At 40.6% G+C, this 13311-nt stretch overlaps 1 protein-coding gene across 10 annotated transcripts in view; it reads left to right on the top strand.

The window, feature by feature from the left end:
• Positions 1 to 13311, top strand: part of caskin1 (CASK interacting protein 1) — a 130813-nt gene that overhangs the window by 101771 nt on the left and 15731 nt on the right. For 3 of the 10 annotated variants that reach the window (XM_055005028.1, XM_055005032.1, XM_055005030.1), the window contains exons 10-15: positions 826 to 943; positions 4321 to 4566; positions 8410 to 8514; positions 9300 to 9418; positions 10918 to 10999; positions 11666 to 11775. In XM_055005028.1, coding sequence (XP_054861003.1) covers positions 826 to 943; positions 4321 to 4566; positions 8410 to 8514; positions 9300 to 9418; positions 10918 to 10999; positions 11666 to 11775 — 780 coding nt within the window. Of the gene's footprint in view, positions 1 to 825; positions 944 to 4320; positions 4567 to 8409; positions 8515 to 9299; positions 9419 to 10782; positions 10844 to 10917; positions 11000 to 11665; positions 11776 to 13311 lie in introns of all 10 variants that reach the window. The other 7 variants (XM_055005029.1, XM_055005034.1, XM_055005033.1 and 4 more) reach the window with 6 other exon arrangements.

Genomic DNA, 13311 nt, shown 5'->3' with positions numbered 1-13311 from the left:
GGGACATGCAAATCAGAAAATTTATTTCAAAATCCTCCTACTCGTATATAAATCACTTTGTGGCTCAACAATTAAATGCATCTCTGACATTCCTGTAACATATGAACCATTTATGACTCTTTGGAAACCTGGGCTATCCCAAGAGTTAGAAGAAAATGTGGAGAAGAAGCATTTTGTTGTCTGCATCACAGATCTAAAACAAGAAAAGCACTCAGAGAGCAGTACTCCGCCAAGGCTGCTCAGTCGTTGTATGATTTCAGACGGATAAATCCCGATAAGTCTTCAGCAGTTGATTTGTAGTAAAACCACAATCATGTGATCATCAGCAGGCAGCTGACATACTGTTCACTTGTAGTCATAGTTACAGTGACGCCGTGCCGCTATCTGGCAATGATACAGAAATCTTTAACAAATCCGTGAATCCAGACTTTAAGCCGCATCACTGCCTGAATCTAATCAGTTGGTCCTTGTGTCATTTCTGACCTTCCCTGAAAATTTCATCCAAATCCGTTGGTCTGTTTTTGAGTTTGTTGCGCACAGACAGACAAACAGACAAACATACACCGATCATCGTGTAAATCCGCCGCGTTCCTTGGCGGAGTAATAACATGATGTGAGATGAGCCCAGTCTCCGACCACTTTTAAGTCAAAGCTAAAAACCTTCCTTTCTTTCACTGCCAACTCTACCCTGTAATAACTACTAAATTATTATTTCATTCTGTTTTAATCATTTTTGGATCCATGCATCACATTTTTGCGCTTTTTATTATAATTAATTGTATAATGTAGTTTAATATTGTCGTTATAACCATGTTTACCTGACAGGTTTTGGAGCAGCACCCTGACGGACGCTGGAAAGGCTGCATCCATGACAACCGGACAGGAAATGACCGGGTGGGCTACTTCCCATCCACCATGGTAGAGGTCATCAGCAAGCGCACAGGTGTGTTCATACTGCTATGTGTGTGTATGTGGGAGTGTGTCGGAGTTACTGTTAAAGCTGTGACCGAGCTGACTGGTAAAAAATTGTCAGCAAGTCAGTCAGTGTGAATAAATGACATAAAAGAAGAACTTGGAGACAGATACAAGAAGAAGAAGAAGATGAAGAAAAAGGAAGCTGCCCATTGGCCAAAACACTAGAAACTGGTGTTAGCTAGCATGTGAGAGTGGTACTGAACTTTGTCATCTAACCTACAGCATGAACAACAATAATGAGCCTTTTCCCAAAATATCAAGATATACCTTATCATGTAAACCTTCATTAATGAATAGGCATGCTGACCAGTCACTGCTCATTACTCTACCATCTACCTCCATCTTTTATCAGCACAGTGGGCTTTTAATGTCCTGGTTGAGACGTACAGAACATTCAGATCCATCCTGTCATTTAGGTGCACAAAGAGCCTCAGATGTTTTTAACTGTCTACTGGTGTCGTTCTGGTAGTTCTGTTTGTCCATCTGTCTGTCTCTCTGTAGTACAATGTATGTCTCTTTGTCTCTGTCTGTATGAGTGTCTCTCTGTGTGATCACACATTATCACTGACCTTTGACATTCATGTCATCCATCCCGTCTCATCCGGTCACAGTTCATCGTCATAATGTTACTTTTACATGCTGTGTGGTTCATTTGACATGACGGAACCTGCTCCATCATCTAAGTTCTATTGTGGCTTCATCCGTCTTTACATACAGTCCATTATATAGCAGCTGCAAGCAGCATTATACTGTACACGGCAGCTGTGTACAGTACAGAAAACAGCTGGAGCACTCCCACTTGGCTTAGCACAGCCACACTGACTAATCACTGCCAGGGCTCATCCACACACTCACACATACACTTGGGGGGCTACAGCAGCTGTTCTAGTGAGAAGTTTCATTTATTCATCAATTTTTAATTATTCTTTTCTCCTAGAATTCCTCCCTAGTCATTCCCTTCTACATGTAATGTACAGTAACTTTCTGGGGAACACTGTAGAAGCAAAGCAGTGTGCGCAGTCTTAAAGAAACCACGTTATGCTCACTTACAAGTTCGTACTTTTGTTTGTGGAGTCTACTAGAATATGTTTACATGCTTTAATGTTCAGAGAACAATTTTTCTTCTCATTTTCTGTTTGAAACACTTGGTTATAGCCCCTGAAGAGCCCAGTCTGCTCTGATTGGTAAGTTGGTCCAACAAAAGTAAGGCAACATTGGCTACGTACCATAACCCCAGGTTTCTAAATAGCGGGATATAGCCCTAACAGGAGCAACTGTAGTTAGGAAATAATGGTAAATTGTGAAGAAATTGCTCATTCTGTGTTTGATATGTCTGAATAAAGCCACGAGGAACATGAATGGAAAAGTGACCTTTGTCTAAATGACAGAATGCTGTCACTTTGACAGATTGATGAAGCCAGTAATGTCACATAGCACATATCTGAAATGGGCTGTGGTGACCTAAATAAGTAACAGAAAGCAAGCCTAGACATTTTAGCATTTAAGGAGCAGTGTTTTTTGTGGGTGAGGATAACACCCTTTAGCATGTACTTTGAGTTTTGTTAATCTGCAGGTCTTTCACAAGCACAAAAAAGCTACATACAACATACTAAAAAAAAATGGGGAAAACACATAAAGCATCATATAGGCTCTTTAACGTGTACACCTGTAATGATGCAGGTGTACACACAAAATACAGTACTTTCCAAATGTACACATTCACTGGGCAAACCCCCCCCCCCCAAAAAAACAAAACAAAACAGTAGAACAGGATATAAACCTTTCATGCTATAGTCATTATCTGCCTGCCAGTGTTCATTTTGGACTGATGCCAGTATTTAATTTCAAAACTTCTAATCAATCTATATCTCTCTTTGTTAGCATACAATAATACTTCTCCTATGTAAAATGTAATGTGCTTGCCAACTAGTTGGCACCCATAAAATGCTAAACGTTTACTCATTACACTTTTAAGTACATTTTAGCAAGTCTCAATGTTAGCATGTTCACACAAAAGACATATTGATATTAATTTCATTCATGTGGGGGCGTGTCTCTACCAGCAGCACTGGGTGAGAAAAGACTCTCATGAACGAATAAAAAGCTAAATATGTAACTGTAAAATTACATCGCTGCACAAACATACCAAGATTTTTTGCCACTGATCCAATTCTTTATCGTCATTTATTATTTAGTATCTGCTGACAGTGATTAAAATCATTTTCCTAGATAATACACACTTCAAGTACATTAAAGTTAATAAGTCAAGCTCTGTAACTTATCAAGAAAACAAATTATTTCTGCATTCAACCTGTTCCCTAATATTATGTAGGTGGTCATAAACCTTGCTGTAAACCTTTGATAGGGTAATGTCTAAAATATTTTGTTGAGAGGATAGGGTGTAGCGTGGCTCCAAAGGACAGCAAAAACTTTTATTCTTTACATGCACTGTTAATACTATACCAACAGTATAGTATTAACAGTAAAAACCCCTCAGATTACAGTCAGTTCTATGGGGATTGTGGGGGTCTAGCCAGCAGCAGGCACCATGACCAAGTCTTTTATGATGATTAATGGGGCCCATGTGTTTAAAACAAGCTGGGAACGACTACGCCAACATTTCAATACCCCAATGACATGTAACAGAGTTGACTTTGTGGTCCGTATAATGTGTCTGTTGGCTATAGGACAAATGTTTATTGTGCTGAATCTGTGGTATCAATTAATTGATTACTCATTAGGGAAATTATTCAAAGTTAGCATCCCCATTGTCCTCCCACAAACTGTGCTCTCCCTTTATGACCCCTGTGTGACATAAACAAAGGATCAGGCTTAGATTCTGCAGATACCAATCACTAAACTTCCTTGACTGGACCACGTCCTGATCTTTGAGATAAGACTGGGACATCCTTACATGTTACTTGTGCACATTGTTGTTCGCTAGTAGTTACAAACATGCAACAGGACTTTCAGAAGCAGTTCGCATTTTTAATTTCACACATTAAGACTGGGTGACTCCAACAGAAGCGTCACTCTCGATTATTATACCCTCAGACCATCTCCACTTTCACCATGCATCACTTCCCTTTCAACTCTCCACTCTTGTCATTCCACTAATACCCACATTTGTTCGTCCTCTCCGTCACTCTACCCATCCGCCATTTAACTCAGCTTCACCTCCCTCTTTCTCTTGGTTTGAGTTGTAACTTCAGTCTTTGTTTTTAATTTTCTTTTTTTCCCTTCTTTTTCTTATGTGTAATTCTCTGTTTTGTCGTTTGTTTGTTACGTGGCGGTGGTCCACTGTTGGCTGGTTGTGTGTGTGTCGTCACGGTGGGTGTTATCTAGGTTTGGCCAGCACAGTCATTTGCACTCAACAGTTTCAAAAGATACCGCTGGTTCCCCCGGCGACGGTTGCCCCTGCCAACGCGGTAGTCAACGGCAACGACACCACGTTCCATCAGATCCATATCCTGCCTCCACCGCCTCCTCCTCCACCACATTCCCATCAGCCACTGCTTCCACTTTTCACATCCTTTGGCTATAACAGGTCGCCCGTGACAACCCCACAGGGAGACACACCCACTGCCCCAGGTACACGCCCACTTTTTCATTATTATTATTGTTATTATTATTATTATTATTATTATTATTATTATTATTATTATTATTATTATTATTATTATTATTATTATTATTATTATTATTATTATTATTACCAAAGCTTCAAGGGATGCTTTCCTCTGGTATTTTTTTTTAACTACCTGCAAGAAAAAATTGATTTCTGATTGGTCATGTAAGATTCTAATTGGTGTTTTTAAGAAGGCATCCATTAAAGTTTTCTGTTATGGATTATTATTTATGTAACTTTATGTGTTGCTCATACTGTCTAACTTTGCTTTTTCTGTTGTTGCTGTTCTCATCTTCATTACTGAGAGCCAAAGTCAGCTTTTTGGAAAGATGTGTTCAGGCTACTTGCTATTTCTGGTATCATTAGTGAAGCTCACTTTGTGGGCGTTTGTGATCAAAGATGAAACAAGACCCAACTTTACAGAAAAATACGCTGTCGTTTTTATTCCTAAAAAACTGATCCATGACTACAGCACATATCCTGTAAAAGTAATCTGAATAAACTTTTTCAAAACCTCAGTGTATATAAATTACAGGCTTTAACATATAACATTTAACAGTTGTTATTTCAAGCATTTATTTTGTGGATAAAATCCATAGATCCATAGATCAGTAAATAAATTTTGGTTTATTCTAAGCCAAATATATGCACATTCTGTTTGTATCCATTTTAGATTTCAAGGGTTACATATATATCTGGGTTGGCATTATTCCGGTCAAGAATTTTTATTGTTGCCCAAAGTCAGTTATTATTTTATTTAGGAGACTAAAGCTGCCAGGCTGTCTGAAAAGCCACTTATACAAACCAACATACATGAGGGCCTCATGTAGTATAGCATTGGCCTTGGCAACTCTTTGAACCCCAAGCAACTTCTGGCCGTTTCTTGCTCCTGTCACATTTTTTGCTAACTGTGAGCTTATTTCTCACTGCAATATAAAGTCCTACATGTCTATAAAAGCAACTGGCTAGTAGTAGATAAAATAATTACCATTAATGATAAAAGAAGTTGAATTTCTTTTATTATCTATTTAGCCAAAAGTTGAAAAAACTGGAATCAACATTTGCAGTATTTGTCCAAGAACCCAAACCTGGAGTCAACATTTACAAGTACCCTCAGGTATTGGAAAAATGGCTGGCTTTACATACTACTTACATTTTAAATGTCTCCTACCTGTTGGAAACACAGCCTGCAGTTCAGCCCAGTTCAGTAAAGAAGTCCTTAGATTTTTGTCTCCTGAGTGTTGGTCATAGTCAAGTCATTAATAGCTTCATGGTTGCATGTTACAGCTTCATGCTCAGATGTGATTGTTGCACATTAGTTTCAGAAGTGTCAAGAAATCCAACGATTCTTTCTGTTCTGACATTTTTTGGCTTGAATTTCCATGATTTCTTAAAAGCAGCATTGTCCTTAAAACTTGCCAGCTAGTTTTGAAGTTCAGAGGGTTAAGCCAGAGTCATAATACAGATCTCTTTTGATCCCTGAGCACAAAGATCATCATTTCCTTCTAAATTAATGTTACTAAAAGCCAACAACAAAAAGCGCAATGTTTTAATGCATCAATTGCTTGCCGTGCTTTAGCATTTAAGTGAATCAGCTTTGCAGAAGAGGAGAGGAACATGTAAACAACTGATAAAATACTGCTGAAGTGGTGTGATCAAACAATAATGCAAAGTTTTAAGAAATGGTTGTAATTCTCTCTTTTCCACTAAGAAATAGTAGATGTTAAGTGGGAAGGTATAATGACCATTTTACCACAGGCCTCTGTTCAGCTCAGTTGGTTTGTGCTTCAGTTGAATGTCTTGGTTCCTGTTTTGTTTTTTTGTGTTTTGTTTTTTTGCTGTTCCTACTTTTCCCTTTCCTTCCTCTTCGTTCTTTCCTCTTTATGTCTGTTCCACCACTGTTCCAACCACCAGGACAACCCTGCTAGTTTCTTATACAGACGCACCCCAGACACTACTCTTTCCTGACCAGTGTGTTTTCTGTTCTGTCCTTGTCCTGTGTGTTATTGTCACATCTGACCATTTTGACATCCCTTTTACCCACCTTGCTCTTATACCTGCATCTTATGTGTGTGAGGTGTGTGCGTGTGGTGAAGAAAGGTTAAGAATTCAGTGTCTATACTAAGCTTTGGAGAGGTGGAAACTGCTATGAAGGTGCTGAAACACAGTTTACCATAATTTAAAACTAACACCAGTGAGTATCACAGAAATTGTCATTATCACTCTGAAGGGGAAGAACAAAATTGTTTTCCGGAAAGAGCAGAGTTTGTTATTTTAACAACGGTTAAGTTTGTGAGAGATTTAGTCACAGATGTTGCTTCAGAAGAAATGGGTGATATTTTCTGTCTAGCTACATTAAAACATACCTTCTTGAATAATGTAAATTTATTCAGAATCGTAAGTTTTTCTTCTTGAATTCTTGAAGGCATGATATAAGAAGAACATGCTGGCATTATGCATTACACGCAAAAACTTACTAGTTACAAAGTGTAAAATGTCAAGTGTTGCGTAACAGACCCAAAAGCATTGTTAGAAAATGTCACCCACAATGGTTTGCAGGTAAGGTATTCACTGACTGTGAACTTTCTACTTTCTACTCTGTGAATGGGAACCTTCACTGGACACCATTTTGTTACCTCCAGGAGAATAAATCCCTTCAGACCAATTCTATGTCACATTATATGTCCAAAATTGGAATGCAGCACCCTCTTTCACGATAAGTGCATCAGCTCAGCACATTTTCCTAAGCTTTGATCGCACTGGCTGAAAACATCAAATTTCACAAATGATTCGTTCTAAATCAAAGCTGCCGGAGGTCTTTGAAAACAGACTGCTTAGGACTTCATCTGAGGTCACTTGGAGGGATGCAAAATGGCCACAAGAAGGAGCTGTGACATCACATGAAAGCAAAAGGAACTTTTTAATGTGTGTGTTTCTCTGGAGCACTGTCGGTTACACATATAAACCATTAATAAACTCTTAGCAAGATGGTTATTATGGTTTATGGCACTCTCCAAATGCACTACAGCAGCCCCATTCTGAAAGCCCAACATATATAATCACACACTTACGGATGCATTATATATGTATGTGTATGTACATTATGGCATATATGTGTATATACACAGATATTCATGTTATGGATTTATTTATGTACTATGGGTATATAAATGTTTTCATATATCTATATATATATGCTGTATTTTTTTCTGTGTGTATGTGTGTGTGTGTGTTTGTGCAAGCATGTGTGTGACAATGAAATTGAAGAGTGTATGCAAGCTTAAGATTTCTATATCCTTTTAAAACCTCCCTTATCCGCCTTTACTCCACCATCCCTCCCTCCTACTGGCCCCTCTGTACTTCCTGTCTTCAAGTTTGGAATTAATTCAATTAACCCCACATTACCCTTTCCTTTCTAAAAATATCCGGCGGGAACCTAAGGCAGATTACAATGCAAAGCTGGACATTACAACTGATTTTATAGTATAGATCAAAATGAGCTTGCTTTAAAGTTTTTATAGTTCGCAGTACTTTACCAGGTAACAGTAAAAGCTCTCACAGCTATTACGATTGATGGTTTTAACTGCAATTTAGAAAATTATCAACAATAACCATTACTTTCAGTGGTTACTGGCTAAACGCGAATTGTAACATTTTTAATCTGCGAAAATAATTTATTACTTTTAAGTTTTGTGTGGCCAACAATATTTCATCGTTAAATGCAAATTCTAGATAGCAAAACAACAGGAGGTTCCTTGGCCACTTTAGGGTCGGTTAGCGGCTAACGGTGGTGTTCTGTGTTGAAGGTTGTCGCGGCTCTGAGGCAAGTCCTCACAGTTCTCCCACCCCGTCCAGCGGGCCCCATGGAGGCTCCAACGAAGAGATCTGGGTACTGCGCAAACCCGTGGCAGGTAACTAAGCCGCGCTGCGCTGAGCCCTCAACCCCTGATTCTTTAAAGTCTGACCGGGGTCAAATAGTATCTGACGTCCGTTAAAATACAAAAACTTTTCTACCAGGCACTTCCATTTGCAAGTGCCTATGGTAGTGAAAATGCGCCCAAGAGTAGAATCCACCCAACCGTTTGAGACGATGTTGTCTGAAGGCTGTCAGATACTCTTTGACCTGTTTCTGACAGTTTCCCATGTACTGCTTATCCCTCCATCTAAAGCTTAGTTTAACTCAATGGCCTTATGTGTAGGACTGCAGCCATCTGCATCGGTCTACAGTCTGTGTGTTGTGTGGAGACAACGGAGAGAAAGAAGGCGAGATACAGTGTGTGTGTGTATGTGTGTGAAAGTGTCTTTATTCCACTTTTGTGTTTGTCACTTAGTCGATTGTCAACTGTCTGTCCGTCTTGTCCATCCAACCACACGCTGCCCAGTGCATTTCAAAGGAGAGTCACATCTCTTACCATGTTGCTTTGGAAATCAGCTAAATCACTCAATGTGTGTGTGTGTGTGTGTGTGTGTGTGTGTGTGTGCGCGCGTGCCTGTGTGTGTGAATGTGTGTGGGTGTGACTGTGTGCATTCATCTGTTTGTTGCATGTGTGCATTTGTATGAAAAAAAACGATGCATATTGTTCGGATGATTGCATGCATGTGTGGATGCATGTGTATGTTATTGTGTGTGTGTGTGTGTGTGTGCGTGCGTGCGTGCGTGCGTGCGTGCGTGCGTGCGTGCGTGTGTTTGTTGCAGGTGGAGACCGCAGCAGTGTGGGTAGTTCGGGCAGTGTGACCAGTGTAAGGTCGTCGGGCAGCGGTCAGAGTGCCGGCAGTGCTGCACACATCCTTCATGCACAGGCTGAGGGGGTTAAGGTACTGAACACATACGGACACGAATATTTGTGCCATTAGCCCTGTGGTGACACAACACTGATCTTATGCTTTCCTTTACCCCTCATCTTAATCTTGACTAAACTCAAACTATACTCCTAAAACCAAAACTTTACCCTCAAAAAATATATTGCACCCATGGAGACTGTAATTTGGTCCCCATGGTGACGGGTGATGAGTTGCTGTGCAGTCAGCTCCAAGTCCCCACCAGGAAATAAAAACAAACACACACACACCCTAACCTTACCCTAAACCTGAGTGTATGCTGAACTTAGACTGTGTATACTAAAATCTTTATAGAGTCTGTATACTAGAATTTGTATCCTAAAAATGCTTTGTACTGTTGGGACTTTCTTTTCGTCCCCAAAAGAGAGCCAGGTCCCCATAATGTAGATTTATGTCCCACAACATTAGTAATACTGGTACACACACACACTAATGTATTGCCACAACATCTTTTCTGTAAGGTCAGTTATTGATTATTCCAAAAGCTGCATAATAATCACAGTCATTGGAAACCACAAATAGCCCAGAAGAACAGTCAGCTGTAGTGTATGAATGAAAAATGAAAGCAGAGTGAAAAGTGGGTCGCCCCTGTTTAGGTGCAACCCATAAATAGGGGCTATAGTACCCGATGCGATCTCCTGGGTTCGATTCCAGCTCATGGCCCTTTGCTACAGGTCTTTCCCTCATTCTTTTCTCTACTTTCCTGTCTGCCTCTACTAACCTATCTAACAAAGCCAACAAAAAGGCCCAAAAAATAACTTTAAAAACATGAAATATATTGTTTATTTCATAAATGTATCACTCATCTGTACATTTTTACATATGAAAACACAGACATATAACCACACAGTCATTGTACTGTATGTGTTCCTTTGCCACTGATAAATATAGACATCTGCATGCCATACATTTTCAGCAGGTTTCCTGTTAAGAAACTGTGAGTGATACACTATTAAACCTACAAAAACATCCACGCAGCAAAATTGTGCATCCCAGACTGACTGAGAGCCTCCGTTCTCTCTCCGTCTCACTCCACTCAATTCTCATTAGTGCGAGGCACATTTTTATTGCAGCGCAATATTAAAAAGTCAGCATAAGTCACATAATATTTCTCCAATCAGGCTTCTCTGCCAACCTCATTCTTGTCTTGATAAGTTCATAGAATTCAGTATTCTGACAGTGGTTATTTCTTGTGTCAAACCCACAATTATCATCAACTCTTCTCAGCTCTGTGGAGCATTTTAGCATCTTTCAGGTCATTGTTTGGATTTTACACCCTCAAGCAACTATTAGTTAAAATGTTCATTATTACAACTTGTGATAATATGTTGTATTTTCAGCTTGTCTCACTGCCCTCCAGTGGTCAAAAAATGAATGAAGGCTGCTTTAATGCAAAGAAATGTAAGTTGCTACATGCCTGTTCATGTGAATGCCTGCATGTGCTTATAAATATATGTGTCTGTGTGTATTTGCAGCTTCTAGCCACAGTCTTGTCCCAGTCTGCCAAAGCCAAGGAGCATCTACTGGAGCAGTCCAAGTCTGTGGACCAGCCTCCAGGTAGTACAGGGGTTACCAGAACGCGCATTTTCTTTTTGTTGGATGGCAAGGGAAAACTCAATTATGTTAGGGGAGAATATCAGGGTAAGCCAATCAGAAGCAGAGGAGGGCGGGTCTTGCCTTTGCCACCCTGCAAAATCAAAATTTGCGACCAGAGGAGAGAGGGATCTTTGTTCAACCCTGTCCGTGTGCTTGACTTATTGTCTTAGACATCACTCTGTGTGACATGAATCACGCTAACAATGCTTGCAAATGTCACGAAACTGGTGAGAAGAATTTTTAGTAGAGAGAAAAAGATGAAAAATCATACAGCGAGAGCGTTGGGTTAGAAAAACAAGAGACATAAATCAGTGGTCTTTTAAAAATGTCATCATATCATTTCTACACGCACACAGATCTTGGCTTGTTCAGCAGACAGATGGCCAAGGCAGGGGATGTAGGAGGAAGTGTAGAAGGGTGTGATTGGTTAAGAGGGTTGTTTCTGTCTTGGAAAGCAAGAATTCGATTGGTTGCGTTTCCAAGAAATGAAGGATACCGACCAGAAATGAGTTGGAGGAGGAGGGCAGAGGTCAGAGAGCGAGCCGAGTAAACTCATCTGTTGATCGATGTAAGCGTACACAGATAGGGCCACAGCTTGTAACGGCCCAATGATATTTCTCCCGACAGGCTCCATCAGCTCCTCTCGGACATCGAGCCAATCGGGCTGTCCACTCCACGAGGCGCCGCCTTACGACGCCACGGCAACCAGGAAGGGGGAGGGGCCGGGCGAGGGGAAGGTAGGACAGTCCCAAATCCCCACAGATTCAGTCTACAAACACACACAAGTCACATACAGGCAGCAGCATCAACACCGGAGCTGCAGCATGATGGGAAGGTAGCTCCTCGGCCACCTCAACGCTCACTGTCACACTCACACACAAACACACACTAAGATGTCCCAGCGGTTTCTCTCGCAGCTGGCCTCATCCGTGCTGCGAGTGTTCGGATGCAGCCACGACACGGTGAGTGTGTGACTGGATCTTGTGTGGCTCTTGTGAACGAGGAATCTTGTGTCTGTGAGAGAGAGAATCCTGTCCTTCTCTTATCTGCTACCTGCTGTCCATTGTTATTCACTCCTTTTAGTTGCAGCTTCTCTTCTTCCATTGCAGTACTTTTTTTTTTTTTGCTGGAATAAATTCCTCTACACTGATAGTTAGGGAACCTCAGGCAAGCAGAACTCTAGTTAAGATATTGATGTGTGTGTGTGTGTGTGTGTGTGTGTGTGTGTGTGTGTGTGTGTGTGTGTGTGTGTGTGCTGGCAGATGCCCAGCAGTGTGCATGGCGTGGGTGGACTCGCTTGGCGCAACAAAAGTGTGAAAAATGAGCTCACACCATGTACAATAAGCTGTCATCTACTGTATTGAGTGTGTATGTGTCTGGATATGCGTTTAAGTTCACGTCTCATTGTATAATAATTTCAGGTTGATAAACCGGCGAGCATATTTAAATAGCAGGTGGTTGTGGTGGTTGTGCGCCTGCGGTACATGTGTGTGTGCGCTACCATGTAAGCCATGTTGCAATGACCATCTGTTAGCTGGAGCCCTGATTCCTCAGCACCCAGCCTCCTGATAGCTCCCTCGGCAGGGTGAGGAACAAAGATGTCGAGGAAGACCAATCATCTCTGAAGGACAGTGGGAAAAAATGTAGATTTTTTTTTATTTAGCATTTATTTAACCAGACATCACTCGCCTCATATATAATACTTGCATACAGACAAGGTAGACTGTAATGATTTCACCAGAACTTTAAACTCATTCTGTGGAACAAGGGCTTGAAGTTGAGATTGTAATTTTTTCCAAGCATCAGGTGCTGAAAACCTAAATGTTTTCTTTCCCAGTTCAGATCGTACTTTGAGGATGACAAACTGCAGAGTATCCATAGATCAGAGACTTGTACTTCCATGTTTCCTTCTTAAAAGACCAGACAAATAGGTAGGAACAGTACCCAGAATGCTTCTGTAAATAAACACCAATGACTGAGACGTCGGACACTTAAAGATGTCCAGTTAACTTTAGACTAGAGCACACAGTGGTGAGTAAAAGGACCACATCTGATAATGAATCTCAGCGCCCCATGATACACGTTATCCAACATGCTAAGACAATTAGCAGAAGCCTTCATTTACAACACATCTCCATAGTCATAATCAGGCAAAAAGGTTGTTTCCACCCATTTCTGCTTTACACAAAAAGAAAAGCAAGACTTGTTTCTGGAATCAAAGTCTTGCTTTTCTTTTTGGAAGGAAGGAAAGAGAGAGAAAAAGGAAGAATGAA

Source organism: Amphiprion ocellaris, chromosome 19 (genome assembly GCF_022539595.1).
Source record: "Amphiprion ocellaris isolate individual 3 ecotype Okinawa chromosome 19, ASM2253959v1, whole genome shotgun sequence".
Taxonomy (NCBI): Eukaryota; Metazoa; Chordata; class Actinopteri; family Pomacentridae; genus Amphiprion; species Amphiprion ocellaris.
The sequence above is the reverse complement of the archived record's forward strand: the minus strand, read 5'-3'. Positions and strand labels throughout refer to the sequence as shown.